The sequence below is a fragment of the Tympanuchus pallidicinctus genome, unplaced genomic scaffold (genome assembly GCF_026119805.1).
Source record: "Tympanuchus pallidicinctus isolate F22 unplaced genomic scaffold, pur_lepc_1.0 scaffold37, whole genome shotgun sequence".
In the NCBI taxonomy this organism is placed as follows: Eukaryota; Metazoa; Chordata; class Aves; order Galliformes; family Phasianidae; genus Tympanuchus; species Tympanuchus pallidicinctus.
Window position 1 is genome coordinate 1,286,718 of NW_026294755.1, and position 16,185 is coordinate 1,302,902.

Below are 16,185 nucleotides of genomic sequence, written 5' to 3' on the forward strand. Positions count from 1 at the left end.
GCAGCCTTTGCCCCCCAACCCATGGGGATGGGAAGGACAGAGGGGGTCCATCCCCAGGCTCCAGGCAGCATGACCCATCCTGAGCCCATCAGAAACCCTTCTTACGGGGATGGAGGCTCTGGATCCAACTTGAAATCCTACAACCACAGAGTGACAGTGCAATGAGACAACAAACCCACTCTCATCACAGCTGATGGGGAAACCTTCCCTGCACAGGTAAAGAAGAACTGGTTTCTGGCTGATGACTTACAGCCTCATTGCACACTTGGCTTCTTGCACACACACCGATATGGTGGGAGGTGTGGAGTCTGACCCACTGGAACGGGCTGGATGGACCTCTGTGTTTCTGCTCACATTTGTGATGGATGTGACCTGTCCACCACCCAAGCAGAAGAGATCTGCCCAGAGCTTTGTGCAAAGCTTGCTGCTTCCCAAGCATCCCTGCAGGCCAAGAAATGCTGCATCCCCCACCTCCCCCCCTTCCATGCTGTAGGAGCTGGGGAACCACTGGTGGCTGAGGAAAGTGATGCAGAAAGAACAAACCAACTTGTAGCTGGAAACTTGCCCTATCATTTGTTCCAGCTCTCCTGAACCCTGCAGCCCTCCTGCACGCACTGCACCGGTCAGATTTGCTGCTCTCTGGATGCTCTTAGAGATTCCTTCAGTCATCGTAGCCTTTCCTTGACTGCTCAGCAAACACTGTTCCCTCCCTGCTGCTTTCCTTCTCCACCAACCTGTCCCTCCACCTCCCAGCTGCACGACTCACACGCTCACCATCTCCCTTCCATACCCAAAACAGGAGTTGGCCAGCAGCATGGATTTGCAATCTATATGTTAATCATTATCCACCTCCAGGGACTGTGCTGACCTCCACAAGGGAGGTTGCATTGACAGACACGCAATGGATGCTCCCAGTTTCCATCCAGAGAGGAAGTTTCCATGATGAGTGCAAACGGTGCAATGCTCACCAATGGGGGTCTCACTAATTAGGCATCAGCCAGTGCCACGTGCCAGGGAGAAAAGGCTGGGATAATTATTTTTCCTCCATAAAGGTCCTTTAATCAGCGTGCTCTGCATTCTGACCCTGTGCTAATGATGCGGCACCCGATGGGAGAGTGGAAAAAGGATGTAACATGTATGTAACATGCCACACATTTACATGCCACACATGTAAACGTATGCAAGCATGTGCGCACACATGTATGCATGCACATACATGCATACACAAGTACACATCAAAACACATGTACATCCCCATACACACATGCAGATACATGTGCACATTTACAAACATGCACACACATGCAAACATACACATATGCTCACACATGCTTACACGTGCTCACACATGTACACATATGTGCATACACATATATAGACACATGCACACGTATGTATGCATGCATGTGTACATGCAAACATGTGAACACATGTGCACGCATACACATAAGTACACACATGCACACACGAGTACATGCATGCCCACAGAGGTACACACATGCAGACAGGTGAACACATGCAGATCCAAATAGACCTGTATGCACATGAACACACATGTACAAACACATGTGCAAGCATACACACATATAAACACATGCACTAACAGGTACACACATGTACACACATGCTACCACATGAACACATGTGTCCATGCACATACATGTACACACACATGCACACATGTATACATGCACACGTGCAGATATTTACACCCACACACATACAAGCACATGCACACACATGTACACACGCATATACATGTATTCAGGTACACACGAACACACATGTGCACAAATATGCAGACGTGTAGATGTGGAGATGCATGTATTGCACACACACACACAATTGTGCATGCAGAGAAACACACACGTGGACACACATGCGCACACATGTACACACACATGCAGATGCACACACACCCCTCCACACGTAGACACACACATGTTGGCAGAGCGGGGTGCACACAATCACACATGTGGGCCCACCCACACCGCCTGCTGGGGGCGGGGCCACGTCGATGGGCGGAGTTTGTGTTAAAGGGGTGGAGCCACAGAGATGGGCAGGGCCAGAGAGGGAGCGGGGCTACGTTTGGGGCGGAGCCACACAGAGGGGCGGGGCCACAAGAGATACGGCGCTACGCTATGGGGCGGGACCACACAGAGGGGCGGGGCTATGTCGGGGCGGAGTCACAGAGAGGGTGGGGCTACATTAGGGGGCGGGGTCATATAGAGGAGGGCTATGTTAGGGGGCGGAGCCACATGGAAAGGCGGGAGTATGTTAGGGGGCGGGGCCACACTGAGGGCGGGGCTACATTTGGGGGTGCGGCCACGTAGAGGGGCAGAACTACATTTGGGGGAGGAGACACACAGGGAAGGTGCTACGTTAAGGGGCGGGACCAGGTGGAGGGGCGGGGCCAGGTTAAGGGGCGGGGCTCCGCTCTGGGGCGGGTTTTCGTTGAAGGGGGCGTGGCCTCGGGAAGGAGGGGCGGGGTCTGGACGAGGCGTGGCCTGAAGGTGGGGGCGTGGCCTAGAAGAGGAGGCGTGGCTTCTCATGCCGCGCTCTGCCTCTGCTCCGTGCGCCGCCGCTTCCGAGTAAACAGCGCGGGCGGGGGCTGCCCCCCCCCCCCACCCCGTTCCCCACCCCCAGGCCCGGCCCAGCCATGGCCGCCCGCGGCGCGTTCCCGCTCAGCCCTCTGCCTCCTTCCGCCGCCGCCGCTCCTCCGCCTCCGGGACCCGGACCCGGTATGATGAGAGGCCCCAGTCCGTCTCCGGCTTCCGCGGCCGCCCCGGGATACCGCCCGATGGGACCTTCGGGAGCGCAGTACCAGGTGAGGGGGGGGCGGGGGGGCGGCTGTGTGCTCTTTGGGAGGTTACTCAGAACTCTCCGATGGAGCCGTGGGGGGTTCAGGAGCCTTTTGGGCCCGGAGGAAGCGGCGGTGCTTCCGGAGCGTGGGGCCCGCGGGGGGGGGGGGGGGGCGAGCAGAGTTCTGTCGTGGGGCGGCGGTTCCCCTCCTCCCCCCACCCCCCCCCGAATAAAAAAGTTGTTGACGAAACGCTCCGCCCTATGGCCGTTGCTGGGGGTCCTGTTTCAACCTGGGCACTGCCGGGTCCAGGAGAGCCGTGGGTGCAGCACAGCCGTCCCTGTGCGGCTCTGGAGGTGGAGGGGTGCAGGTGGACGTTAGGGGGAAGGAACGGGGGTGGGGGGAGGCGATGTGACCCGCTGCACAGCCGTGGACTCTGCTCTTTCCGCTGCCTTTTCTGTTGGTTCGGCCCCACGTGTTGTGGGGTTATTTAGGCACGGGGATGTGTTCAGGTGGAGGTGGAGGAGCCTCGTTCTGCAGCGCGTTCTGAGTTCGGATTGAAGTAATCCATCCCGCTGGGGGAATTTCCAAGTCCGGAGCTTTGCTGTACAAAAGGAGGAAACAAGCCATGAAGCTGCAAAGCCTGGAAGTGAAAGCTGAGATGGCTCAGCGAGGCCGATCCGGCCCTTCATTGGCTGTAATGTGACTCAGAGCCGTATGGAAGCTTCTCCCCAACCTTCCCTGTTGCAAAACCCAGCGGGCATCTCTCTGCCGTGGGTAAACAGGGGCGCATATGTTTGCTTTCCGTGCTGGCCAAAATGTTGCACTCGTGGCAGGTGTTGGGAGCGTATGGATGGGGTAGGGTGAGACCGGGAGCATATGGCAGCGTGCTGCAGTGTTTGGGATCTGCACGTCGTGTGGGGCTGCGTGTCTGGCTGGCAGCTTGCTGGCCCTGCAGCAGGAGGGGAGGGGGGTCTCATCATGGAATCGTATCATGGAATCATAGAATGGCCTGGGTTGAAAAGGACCGCGACGATCATCTGGTTCCAATCCCCTGCTATGTGCAGGGTCGCCAACCAGCAGCCCAGGCTGCCCAGAGCCACATCCAGCCTGGCCTTGAATGCCTCCAAGGATGATCCGTAGGGGCTGATCCGTACGGTCTGCCCTTTGTTTTGCAATTTGCAGGCTGTGCAAAGCAGCTCCTCCCCACCAAGTGGTCAGCGCTGCGGTGCCTGCAGGACTTCTCAGGGGGTATCGAGTGAGTCAGGCTCCTTCTGCTGCATTATGTTCACCAGAGAACACAACAGCTCTCATCTGTGCCAGTGGGTGCTTAGGGCTCTTTAATCAGTGGATTATTAAACGTATGCTAATCCTTTGACATCCCTGCTTGTCTGGCTATTCACCAGCATCTCAAGCAGGGAATTGGGAAGGACAACTCCCTCTGGCACTGGGACTGATATTTCCAGAGCAGAAAGGAGAGGATTTTTCAGGAATGTCCTGGGCTCCATCAGCAGAGGGGTGGCCAGCAGGGACAGGGAGGTGATCGTCCCCCTCTGCTCTGCTCTTGTGAGGCCCCATCTGCAGCACTGCGTCCAGGTCTGGAGCCCCCAGTACAAAAAAGACAGGGAGCTGTTGAATAGGGTGTAGAGGAGCCACAAAGATGATCAGGAGGTTGGAGCACCTCCATACAAAGACAGGCTGAGGGAGCTGGGCTCGTTCAGCTTGGAGAAGAGAAGGCTGTGGGGTGACCTTATTGCAGCCTGCAGTGCCTAAAGGGAGCCTACAAACAGGAGGGGAATCAACTCTGTGAAAGGGGAGATAACAGCAGGACAAGGGGAAACGGTTTGAAGTTGAGGGAGGGAAGATTTAGGCTGGATGTCAGGGGAAGTTCTTTACAGAGAGAGCAGTGAGGTGCTGGAACAGCTGCCCAGAGAGGCTGTGGATGCCCCGTCCATCCCTGGAGGTGTTCAAAGCCAGGTTGGATGGGGCCCTGGGCAGCTTAAATGTGGAGGTTGGTGGCCCTGCGTGTGGCAGGGGGTTGGAGCTTCGTGATCCTTGAGGTCCCTTCCAACCCGGGCCACTCTGTGATCTGTGAGTGTGCTCAGGCAATGGATGATCAGCTGCTTGGTGCCGTGTCCATCCCCATCCCAAGGATCAGGTCAGCATAAACTCAGCAGGAGTTTCTTCTGTTTGTTGTGGTGCAGTTTTCGGGCTTGGGAGATTGTCACCAAGTTTTCAGGTTGATGCTGTGGTAGGGAATGGGCTCTGTGACACAGCGGAGGAGGGATTGTGCAAAATGGTGCCCTGGCCTTGAAGTTACCCCGTGCTGTCGCTTTGCTGGCGCAGATCAGTGGCAAAAAGCAGAGTTAGTGAAGTGCCATGTTAAAAGCATTTCATTGGCACTTGCTGACAAGCAGGAATCCCATTTCCGTGGGACGGAAGGGCTGTTGCAATCCAAACAACTGCTAACGAAGTGATTTCGGAGGAAGCGTGGCTGTGCGTGGCCCAGGCAGGACTTTGGGCTTTCTGCCCCTGAAAAGATCTGCTGGATCCCATTAGGAGAGGAGAGCAGGGTGTTTGTTCCATGCTTGGCTTGGGGACAGCAGCAGGGCTGGAACTGCAGCACACAGCAGGGATTGCATTGCTGTGTGACCCACCCTTCCCAGGGGGAACCGTTTCCAAGGCAGGTTTCATCAGAGGCTGAGCATCCAGCAAATGACACAAAGCAGAGCAATGCTCTCCTCTCAGAGCTGGAGGGAAGCAGGCAGCATCGGAGCTCAGGACGCCCTTTGTTTCTCCTGCAGGCTCATGGAGGTTCTGCTCAGTGAGGGCATCTCCAAAGCTTGCTGCTGGAGGCCTTTGCTGTGTCTTCCTCCACGGGATCCTGTGGGGACCCTCAGTGCTGTTCCCTGCACATCTGAGCAGTGTTTTCCACCAGGCATTGCCCTTCCCCTGGGTTCCTCCACGTTGTATTGCTGAGGCTGCCACGTTTTCAAGTGGGAACCCAACACCTTTCTTCCTTGTTCCTGCTTGCGTTAACACCTGTGTTTAGGGCATAAATCCTCTGAGCTCTCCTTTCCTCTGCCTCCTGCAGCCTCCGTTCCTCAGCTTGCTCTTTGTTTTACACCTCCTTCTCCCCCCATCCCGTGCTCTTCATGGACATCAGCACGAGGTGAAAGTCCCAGGCTGTAACTCGTGCATCCCTTCTGTTCTCTCGCCAAGTCCCTGCGGCGTGGAAGCTGCTGAGAAAACTTCACTGATGTGGCCTTTGCCCCGAGCATCGTGGTGCCGTGGGTCCTGGCGTGAGCGCTGCAGCCTGCACAGCTTGGAGCCCCTGACCCGGAACATCTGCAGCTGCAAAGCCACACGTGGGCAAGTTTGCCTGGACCCGGATATCTCAGCTGGTGCTTGACGTGACGCCAGCACGTGTCCTCAGTCTGCTCAGTTTCGCTGCCTGTTGCTTTGCTGTTCACTCTTTAATTTACTGCTTCCTCACTGACTGTTTTTAGCTGAGGCTCCTACTGCTGAAATACTGAAATGCGGCCCATCTGAGCATCACAGCAGCCTGCCTGCATCCAAGATCTTGCAGCAAGTGACGACACCTCACCAGCAGCAGCACCCTCCTGCTGATGATCACTTTGTTTTTCCTTCCCTCCCCCCCCCAAGATGGAGTTTGCTCACAAGGATTTGAGACCTGAGACCCCCTGCAGTGTTTTGGGCTGTGCTGCAGGGGTCTCAGTTCATCCCAAGCAGTGCTGAGCTGCCTGTGAGAGCAGCCCAGTGCAGAGCTGGGATCCTGGTTGGGCAGGGGTTTGCTTTTGCCCACATCGCAATGGGAAGTGCTGTGGGATGCACGAGGAGCTGGCAGGAAAAGCTGCCCCTCTGGCATCTCCTGGGTGAGGACACACGTGGGCTTTCATTCCCCAAATGTCAGTGCATGCAAAGAGCAAGCTGAGTGAAATGAGGCGTGCATCAGGACAGCCCGATGCAGAGGGGGGTTTTATGAGCCCTCCTCAAGGTTCTGCTTGGGGAATCAGCAGGGAGCTGCCGATGCTCAGTGCATTGCAGCCATTCTTGCGTGCTGGTGGCCCTGGGGAGCACGCACCCTGCTCACATGGCAGAGGCACCGTGGGAGGGATGAGCACAGTGCAGGAGGTTCTTTTGTTTGTGCAGCGCCTGGGAAGGGCTTCCCTGTCACCCGTGGGCTCAGGAGAAGAGCCGTCCTCTGGAGAGAAGATGGAGAGAGGCTCATTTCTGAGTCCCAGCTTTTCTCCCAACGTCTCTGTGCCCTTCTTGCTGATCTGTCCTTCAATGTTATTGCTCCCCCTCCTTTTTTTTTTTTTTTCTTCACTTTCTGCTACCAGCATCTGCTTTCTGGCCTGCCCTTCCTCAAGAAGAGCCCTTTGGCACGCAGCGAGGCTCCCGTCATGTGGCTGAGCATCCATCAAGAAGCCTTCCAGCCCCCGCTTGCTCCGACTGAAGCTGACTCTAAACAGAGCTCCCCAAATGCGAGAGGCCTGTGCGCTGACCTGGGATGAACCACTGCTCTGCAGCCAGCCCGATTCGTTCTTCCAGCTTTGGCAGGGAGCAGAAACAAGCTGTTTTTTGTCCCATTTCCAAATGGCTCTACTCATTCTCTGCGGGGAGGGCTGGATGCCATCCAGCTCGTTCCTTGGAGCGGAGCTTGCGAGATTTTGCCCTTTGTCCGCCCTGCTGGCAGTGGGAGGAGGAGGAGGAGGCCGTGGGGCAGAGAGGGGAGGATGAAGAGGCATCTGGAAGGGGTAGGACCACAGTGCTGCCCCAGATGAAGGGGAGAGGATGGAGCCTCCGAGCGTATCTGTTAGCCAGGAAGGATGTAAGGAAGGTCACCATTTCAGTTGCTCTAATAAAATTTCCTGAATTTAAGCCCTCTTTGCATCCTGCTCATTTGCAGGGCTTCTGAAGGGTGCTGGAGGCTTCACCCTGCTGGGCTGTAATGCTGCTTAATGGCTTAGCTAGAGATTTACAGCTGTGCTGTTTGCGTGTCCGGAGCTTGCAGCCTTCAGGCGAGGAGGCTGTTGGCCATGCAGTCCTGTTGGGGGCCACAGCAAAGGCTGCTTTGCTTTGCTGAGACACTTTTCCATCTGCTCATTGCAAATCTTGAAGGTAAACTGAGAAAGAAATGCTTGTGGAGGATTCCTCCTTCCCTTTTTTCCTAGGGAAGGAAAAGAGGGCTGCAAAGTGACTGTTCTGAGGGTTTCCATGTTTCTTTTTTGCTAATTAGAAATGTCACAGCCTCTTTTCCTGCCCGTTTGTTCTCCATTAGCCCTTGCAGGCAGATCAGCACAGTTCCTGGAGCCTCCTGGAGCCACGCTGTAGCCATGCACAGCCCCAGGCAGTGCCTTGCAGCGAGCAGAACCCTGCAGACAAAGCCTGTGCAGTCCTGTTTGCAGGGAGGCATTGCCAAAACGTGGCTGATCAAAGGGAGCAAAACATCTGGGGGCTGTTAGGAAAAGCTTTTGCCTCATAGCACAGGCAGGTTGGCCAGCAGCTTCAAAGGCAAGCCAAGCAAAGGTGAAAGCAAGCAGATGGTTGTGCAATGGGCTTCGTGTGTGTGTGTTTTATGAATTCCTCCTGCAGTCCCCATCCTGCCACCTCCAGAGCTGCTCCTTTTTGCCTTTCCAGCTGTGGAATGCTCCTCCGTCCTGAGGCTGATGTATTTTGGGGATTTCCTGCTGGGTTTGGCACTTTGTAGAGATGCCCATGGCTGTGGGCTCTGGGACAAGAGCTGTTCATGTTGTCCAGCAGCCTCAGCTCTTCTGTTGTTTGCATTTACAGGCTTCTGGGCTATTCCAGCAAGGAGGTGAGTGGGTTTTGGCTCCAAGCACCCGCTGTGGCTCTGAGCCTGCCTCTAAAAGCTGCCGAAGCCAGGCAGGCTGGTGGTGGTGATCCTGTGTGGGATTTGCACTGGAATTAATGCCTACATGCAGATAAGCTTGTCAGCCTGCAGCATTGCCTGCAGCTGAGCTCTCCTTGCTGGACTCCTGGCCCCTTTGGGATAACGAGTTGGCTGTGCTAGCTGCTCTGCACCAAAGCTCTGTCTCTGTCCACAGGATGCGGGTCAGAAGGCAGGAGGGAAGCTGCAGGAGTTGTCTTGGCATGTCAGGGAGGCTTTGGAGGGGAAGAAATGCTGTTCTGCTGGCTTGGTGGCTTTCCCAGCCTCACCAGCTCCTTGGCAGGGGGGAGCTGGAGGATCAGAGAATCCGAGAGTGCAGGCAAAGCATGCTGGAGCACGTCGGGATGAGAGGCAGTGGGGGGCTGGGAGCTTTTGTTGAGCACCCAGGGGCTGTGTGTGGTGCAGAGGCTGTGTGTGGTGCAGACCCAGCGTCAGCTGGCCGTGCTGGTGCTGGCAAAACTGCTCTGCTGCAGGAGATGCAGAGGAACCAAGAGAACTGCCCCAGGCTGGGATTCATGCAAAAGTGGTTAAGCATCCTGCTGGGGGGTTGTAAATGCCCTGTCTAGGTGCCTGGAGGGGAGAAGGATGCAGCCAGGATGTGCTACATCCACCAGGAATGAAGGCCACCCTCCTGATGTCCTTCCTCTGGTTAAGGGGCCCATGTTTAACACCCCCTCTTCTCTCTTTTCCCTGCCAGCGCCCCGGGATGCCGCCAGGCAGCCGCATGCCCATGGCAGGGCTGCAGGTGGGACCTCCAGGAGCACCTCCATATGGAGCAGCATCCCCTCTGCGACCCGGCCTGCCACAGTCCATGATGGACCCCTTCAGGAAGCGCCTGCTGGCTCCCCAGTCGCAGCCACCCATGGCCACCCAGAGGAGAGGGTAAGGGGGGACACAGGAGCACCCTCAGCCAGTCTGGAGCGGAGGGGTTCACTCTCTGAATCTGACTGCTGCCCTTCTGGTTGCATTTCTCCATCAAAACCTACAGCATGGCCCAGTTGTTGGCACCTTTGCTGGTGGGCAGGCAGCCAGATCTCAGTGCTGGGGTGGTGGGTGAGGCTGGGACACTTGGCTTACAGCTTCCCCATGCTCTGATCTCCCCAATGGTAACCAAAAAGCTGTGTTTTAGCTTAAGCACAAGCTTGTCAGAGCCTTTCCCCCTTCTTGGGGGCTTTGTGCTGGCCTGGGCAGGCACAGAGGCAGGTAGACACTCAATTCACAGCCCTGGCAGGAGGCAGGCAGAGCTGCAGAGAGCCTCTGGCAGGTTGCAGGGAATCTCCCCAGATGTGTGATCTCAGCATGGCTGTTTACTTGGGATGGTCTCCGTGAGCTGCACGGTTTTGCCAGCAGCTCCTCGCTTGTTTATGATGCTGCTGATCCCTTTGCCCTGTTCCTGTTTCCACGAGGGTTTCTAGATTACTGGAGGCTGTTCCTCAAGGTCCCTGAGTCCTAATGGATGTTCTGGTCCCGTTCCCTGCCCTTGCTGCACAGCAGGGCTGATGGTTTTGTGATCCCTTTGCAGGGCTGTGCATCCATTCTGTGCTCCAGAGCAAGCTGGGGATTAAGGACACAAGGCTGAGATGTCCTCGCCCACTGAACAGGGACGTCAGCAGCTGGATAAAGCTGTGGCTGTGTGGGATCAGCTGTGCTGGGGAGCTCAGGGCTGTGCACAGAGCTCTGCTGAGCTTCCCTGCTCCTGACTGGAAGGGAGGGGGAGGAGGGTCAGGACCAGTTCTTAGTGACCAAATCCTGGGATGCCTCAGGATGGCAGCAGTAGTGCCATGTTTGCTGCCCTGCTGCTTTAGGTGCTGCCCCAAAACTGGGGCAGAGTAAGAGAGCATTTCCCCATGTGTTTCCCTCTGTTCCTGGGAGCTGCACAACAAACTGGACCCAGGGACTGGATTTCTTTCCCTTTGGTAGGCTCTAGAGCTGCAGACCTTCCCCTCTGGAGTTGGCTTAGCTTCCCCCCCCCCACGGTTACAAGTTCTTATCCACTTGCTTCAAAGGCTTCTGCAATTAGATGCTTTTACAGCCTTTCTTCATTCCCTTCCTGCAATTCTGAAATGCCTGCCCTGTAGCTGATGGGGACGTTTCCCCTTGGATCACACTGTTTGCTGCAGTAGGATCCTGGGACCTGGCTGGGACTGATCCATCCTCATGGCACCACAGCACTCCCCAGAGCCATGCATGGCCTGGATGGGGCCAAAAGATCCACCACGCTGTGTCCCCCAAGACAGGCAGGCAACAAGATCTACAGCATTCTGTGATTGCTGCAGGATCATTTCTTTGACTTTTCTTCGTGCTTCTTGCAGGGTTAAAAGGAGGAAGATGGCTGACAAAGTCCTGCCACAGAGGGTGAGTTTCACTTTGGTGCATGTAAGGAGTTGACGATGGAATGATGAAGTCCCCAATCTCATTCAACCTCATGCTGCCTGATGGATGTTTCTGCTTCATCCCAGAATGGAACATTTCAGTCTTGTGGGTTAGAGGGATGTGCACAGTTTAAGCAAGCAGGGCTTTGGGCAAACAAGGAGCAGCAGTGGCCTGGGGTGTAGACCCCTGGTCATTCTCAAGCTTCTCTCTTGGGGTTCCTCTTGACAATGCAAGGTTATGATCCCTGCCTGTGACGTGAAGCAGGATGCTAGGTACAGTGAGTAGCTCCAGTCAGTGCAGCTCTGTGATCTGGGGAGTGTTTTGAAATGTGGGACGGTGCTGCCGTGCCAGACTTGTCACTTGGTTACTCCCTGGGATGTCAGCCTGGCACTGATAGAGATGCTGGGGTCGGAGTGGGATGCAGCACCAGCTCAGCACGTGAGGGATCGACTGTTTCCATTTGACAGATCCGGGAACTTGTCCCAGAATCCCAGGCCTACATGGATCTCCTCGCCTTTGAGCGCAAGCTGGACCAAACCATCGCTCGGAAGAGGATGGAGATTCAGGAGGCCATCAAGAAACCACTGACGGTGTGTGGCCGGCCAGGAGGGCAAGCAGCTGGGCAGGGTGGAGGGAGGAGATGGGTGCTGCCAGCCATCCTCTCGCTCCAAGCATCCCCCCTCTTTGTTTTCCCATTCCACAGCAAAAGCGGAAGCTGAGGATTTACATCTCCAACACTTTCACCCCGGCCAAAGAAGAAGGAGAGGGTGGTGAGCGTGTGGCCTCTTGGGAGCTACGTGTGGAGGGCAAACTGCTGGAGGACGTAAGGATCTGGGCAGGGATAAACGTGGCAGTGGGAGGAGGGCTGTGCTGCTTTTCCGGTGCTCTGTGCTGAGAGTTTGGATGGGGTGGATGCAGTCTTTCTTTCTCTGGGTGCTGGAGGCGGTGTTTTGGGCTGGGGCCCTCAATGGTGTTGGCAGCGTCAGGCCAAGCCTTGCACGCAATGTTTTGCAGCCAAGCAAGCAGAAGAGGAAGTTCTCCTCCTTTTTCAAGAGCCTCGTCATCGAGCTGGACAAAGAGCTGTACGGGCCAGACAACCATCTGGTGGAGGTGAGATGTGCCTGGCTGCACCCCAGGAAGGGTGAGGAGAGCTGTTCAGTGCAATGGGAAGTGAACCTTGCTGCTCACCCTGCAGGTGCTCAGATCCCCAGCCCAGCACCAGCAAGGCTTGCTGCATGCTTCAGGGTGGAGAGGGAGCTGTATTCAGCAAAGCAGTGCTGAGCTATCCCAAGAACCACACTGCTGTACTTTCTAGGCTGCAGTTTGCAGCTCAGCAGTGCTGGCTGGCAGCCCAGTGAGGCCAGTCTGGCCCCTCTCACCTGGATGGCTCCCAGAAGCAGGCTGCTTGCCCCAGGGTTGGTTCTTAACTCCCTCGTGTCCATGGCTGGAGCTGGGAGGTATCAGGGTGCAGCACAGGCACGGCTCTGATGGATGGCTTGGGCAGCCCCAGGCTCCTTCACAGAATCACAGAATCACAGAATCACCCGGGTTGGAAGGGACCTCAAGGATCATGTAGTTCCAACCCCCCTGCCTAGCAGGGCCACCAAACACACACATTCAGATCACTTCAGATCTGTGAATCTGTACTTCTGGCAAACACTGTGGTGGTTCCCCACTGTTGGAGGTAAATTCCCACTAAGTGGAATGGTTTGTGAGAGCAGCTGTGGCATCAAGCCCCTCCGGTGGGTGAAGCAGGTCTGAGATCCCACAGTGACTCCGGGAGCTGTTTGAGCAATTGGAATCAAGTGCTCAAACCAAATCCGCTGCTCTCCTAGTCCACCTGAACTGCCTACAGCTGGGCTGGAGCTCATCAGCGTTGGTGAGACCAAGTTAAACAGCCCCTTTACTCTCTCCTAGTGGCACCGTCTGCCCACGACCCAGGAAACTGATGGCTTCCAAGTGAAGCGTCCTGGAGACGTCAATGTGAAGTGCACCCTGCTGCTGATGCTGGATCACCAGGTAGGGTGTTACCAGTGCCACGCTGCCCTTCAGCACAGCTCAGCTGAAACTGAGTTTCTAGGCTGAAACAAGCCCGGGCTGGGGTGGGATCTTGCACGAGGGGAGCTGTTGGGTTATGTGCTATGGTGCAGAACAGGGACAGAGAGCAGTGGAGAGCTCTAGGAATGGCCCTCAGCCTGCAGCAGCACGAGGGCTGTGTAGGATGCTGTGCACGCTGAGGGGCCGCGTTCCAAATCCGCCCTTAATCCCGCAATGTCCCTGCAGCCCCCACAATACAAACTGGACCCTCGCCTGGCTCGCCTGCTGGGGGTGCACACCCAGACCCGTGCCAGCATCATGCAGGCGCTCTGGCTTTACATCAAGCACAACAAGCTGCAGGACAGTCACGAGAAGGAATACATCAACTGCAACCGCTACTTCCGCCAGGTCAGTCCAGCCCTCTCCTTCGTGTGCCTCTGGGGTGCCCTTGCCCTCTTGTAATCGTGTGGGTCTCTGATGAGAGGAAAGCACCATTTCCATCCTTCAAAGCCAAGAAAAGCGTTTTTTCCTGGCTTGGAGTGGTCGCTGTCCTTCTCCCCATGCTCTGTTGTGCGTCCATCCAGCTTGGCGTGCTCAAAATGGGGCTGAGCAAAACCTTGCTCCTGCCTTAACCCTTTCTGGTGGGTGGCAGGAGCCCCTGACATCGGCAGCTAACGCTCTGCTCTACCCCTGCAGATCTTCAACTGTGTCCGTATGCGCTTCTCTGAGATCCCCATGAAGCTGGCAGGGCTCCTGCAGCACCCAGATCCTATCATCATCAACCACACCATCAGGTAGGGGTTGGAGGAGTGCTGGGCAATGCCACTGGGGGTGGGGATGGACTGCCTGGAGCAATGGGTTCCTCCCTGCTGAGGACGCAGGGCCCCAGGTGCTGCAAGGTGTCCAGCTCAAACCAGCAGTGAGCACAGGTCACTGGGAGGGGAAGAATCAGCCCAACAAGTCTGGGAGCTCCCCGGGGCAGTCGTTTGGATACCAGTATTGCTTTTGGGGGTGGTTGATTTGTTTTTGAGGCTGAAGAGGTTCCCTTAACACCCTGCCTCCTCCCAGTGTGGACCCCAATGACCAGAAGAAGACTGCCTGCTATGACATTGACGTGGAGGTGGATGACCCCCTGAAAGCTCAGATGAGCAACTTCCTGGCTTCCACCACCAACCAGCAGGAGATCGCCTCACTGGATGCCAAGGTGTGAGGATCCCCCCCCTCCAGAGCTCCCCAGTATCTGAGCTGGGGGAGCTCGGTGCCAGCTGTGTGTTGTTTCGGGGGCTTGGCACGAACTCCAGTTCCCACACGGTCACTCACAGCTGTCTCTCACCTTCTGTCATCTCTGCAGATCCATGAGACCATCGAATCCATCAACCAGCTGAAGACACAGCGCGACTTCATGCTGAGCTTCAGCAACAACCCTCAGGATTTCATCCAGGAGTGGATCAAATCGCAGAGGAGGGACCTCAAGGTAAAGTGGGAGGGCAGGGCAGGGCGAGGGGCAGGGAGGCTGAGCAGGAGCCAGCCCTAGGCCTCACCCTCTTCACCCTTATGCTTTGCTTTGCTCAGATCATAACAGATGTGATCGGGAACCCTGAGGAGGAACGGCGAGCTGAGTTCTACCAACAGCCCTGGGCGCAGGAGGCTGTGGGCAGACACATCTTTGCCAAGGTGGGTTCTGTGCTGTGCTGGCGGGGTGCTCCTCTGGGCTGAGATGGCAGCAGGGAGGCTGAAAGCAGGGACTGCTTGTAGAGAAGGAGCTGGTTCTCGGAGAGGGACAGGGCCTGCGCCAAGCCCTGCCTGACCCCCCTCGCCTCCTCCAGGTCCAGCAGCGTCGGCAGGAACTGGAACAAGTGCTTGGGATCCGCCTCACTTAAGAGGCCAGCAGGGCTCAGGAGCTCCTCCTCCTCTCCCTGCTGCCTGAGCCTGACGGTACTTCTTACTGGAATCAAATACAGCACTTGCACAAACCCTACGTGCCTGGAGGGATTTGGAGCCGCTCGCACCCCTGGGCTCCCCTCAGCCAGGAAGCTCTCGCCACAGGCAGAGCAGCAGAGGGTCCCCTGATTCTCCCTGCCCTCAGCCCTGCTGCATTAACACGTCCTTGCTTTTGCATTGCGCCGTTTGCCTCTGCCTGTAGCAACGAATGCAGCCCTCTGCGAGCACGCTCTGCTCTGCCCCGTCCCCTTCTTGCCCTGCCTCTGGCCAAAGCCCTCCTGGCATTGCTGACTGCCCTGCCAGCCCTCCCCACCACCGTGAGGGCAGGCCCAGCCCTGCCCCTTTGCAACCAAAGTTTGTCATTCCAAATGCCAGCCTCTGCTGCTGGTGGCCGATGGTTTTTTGTTTTTTTTTTTTTGCACTATTTTTGTGAACAGGTTTTATAGAAAAAAAAAAAAAAAAAAAAAGAAAAAAAAAGAAGAAAGAAAAAAAGCATTTTGTACAGTGGGTTTGTATTTGATTAATATATTCAGTTCCTCTGACTGCACTCATCACCTCAAACTATGCAGTGATTCATGGTGTTCTCAGCGGGCTCGTTCTGCCCAAACTGTTCTTTTTGTATGTAACTGAGTTTTTTAGCGTTGAGTTCTTGACAATCAGTTGATTACTCCACCCCCTGCTGTTGCTTTACACACCCAGTGACTTGTCCTGTGCTTGATACGAGGTATGGGGGGGGAAGCTCTGTCCCCAGGAGCCTGCGGGCAGCAGGGCCCCCCCTTTAGGGCTCTGAGAACTGGAGATGCTTGGGGCAAGGGGCTGGAGCGTGGGGCCACTGCACTGGGGCCGAGGGGACAGTGCACCACCCACCAGACCCCATTGAAGTGCCTTACCCTGCTGGCCCCGTGCCCACATTTTCCTTGTAGGGCAGCCTGGCTTCCTCTGGGGGGCGGTCACAGGTTGGGGGGGAGGGGGGGGAGGATGGGGAGGGGGGTGTTTACATATTCCCAGGGTGTTTGGCTCAGGGGTGCCTGCTCTGCCTCTTGCGTAACCGTTTTGTCTATTTTGGATTATTTTCTAATAAAACCAGTTAAGCAGCAGT

The 16,185-nt window shown here is 56.1% G+C and overlaps 1 protein-coding gene across 1 annotated transcript; it reads left to right on the forward strand.

Moving 5' to 3' along the window:
* The first annotated feature begins 2,633 nt into the window (after positions 1-2,633).
* On the forward strand, positions 2,634-16,183 carry SMARCD2 (SWI/SNF related, matrix associated, actin dependent regulator of chromatin, subfamily d, member 2). The gene is made up of 13 exons (XM_052699617.1): positions 2,634-2,827; positions 9,433-9,617; positions 11,048-11,090; positions 11,576-11,698; positions 11,812-11,931; positions 12,123-12,218; positions 13,026-13,127; positions 13,392-13,553; positions 13,842-13,939; positions 14,214-14,349; positions 14,497-14,619; positions 14,718-14,819; positions 14,972-16,183. The coding sequence occupies exons 1-13, from the start codon at positions 2,660-2,662 to the stop codon at positions 15,023-15,025; spliced, it is 1,512 nt and encodes a 503-aa protein (XP_052555577.1). The 5' UTR covers positions 2,634-2,659; the 3' UTR covers positions 15,026-16,183.
* The last annotated feature ends 2 nt before the right edge of the window (positions 16,184-16,185 follow it).

Excerpts from the sequence above, each read along its gene's own strand:
- SMARCD2 (XM_052699617.1), top strand. The coding sequence starts at position 2,660 with ATGGCCGCCCGCGGCGCGTTCCCGCTCAGCCCTCTGCCTCCTTCCGCC. Across the intron at positions 11,699-11,811 it reads CCATCAAGAAACCACTGACG|CAAAAGCGGAAGCTGAGGAT; the intron begins GTGTGTGGCCGG and ends CCCATTCCACAG. Across the intron at positions 14,620-14,717 it reads CGCAGAGGAGGGACCTCAAG|ATCATAACAGATGTGATCGG; the intron begins GTAAAGTGGGAG and ends TGCTTTGCTCAG.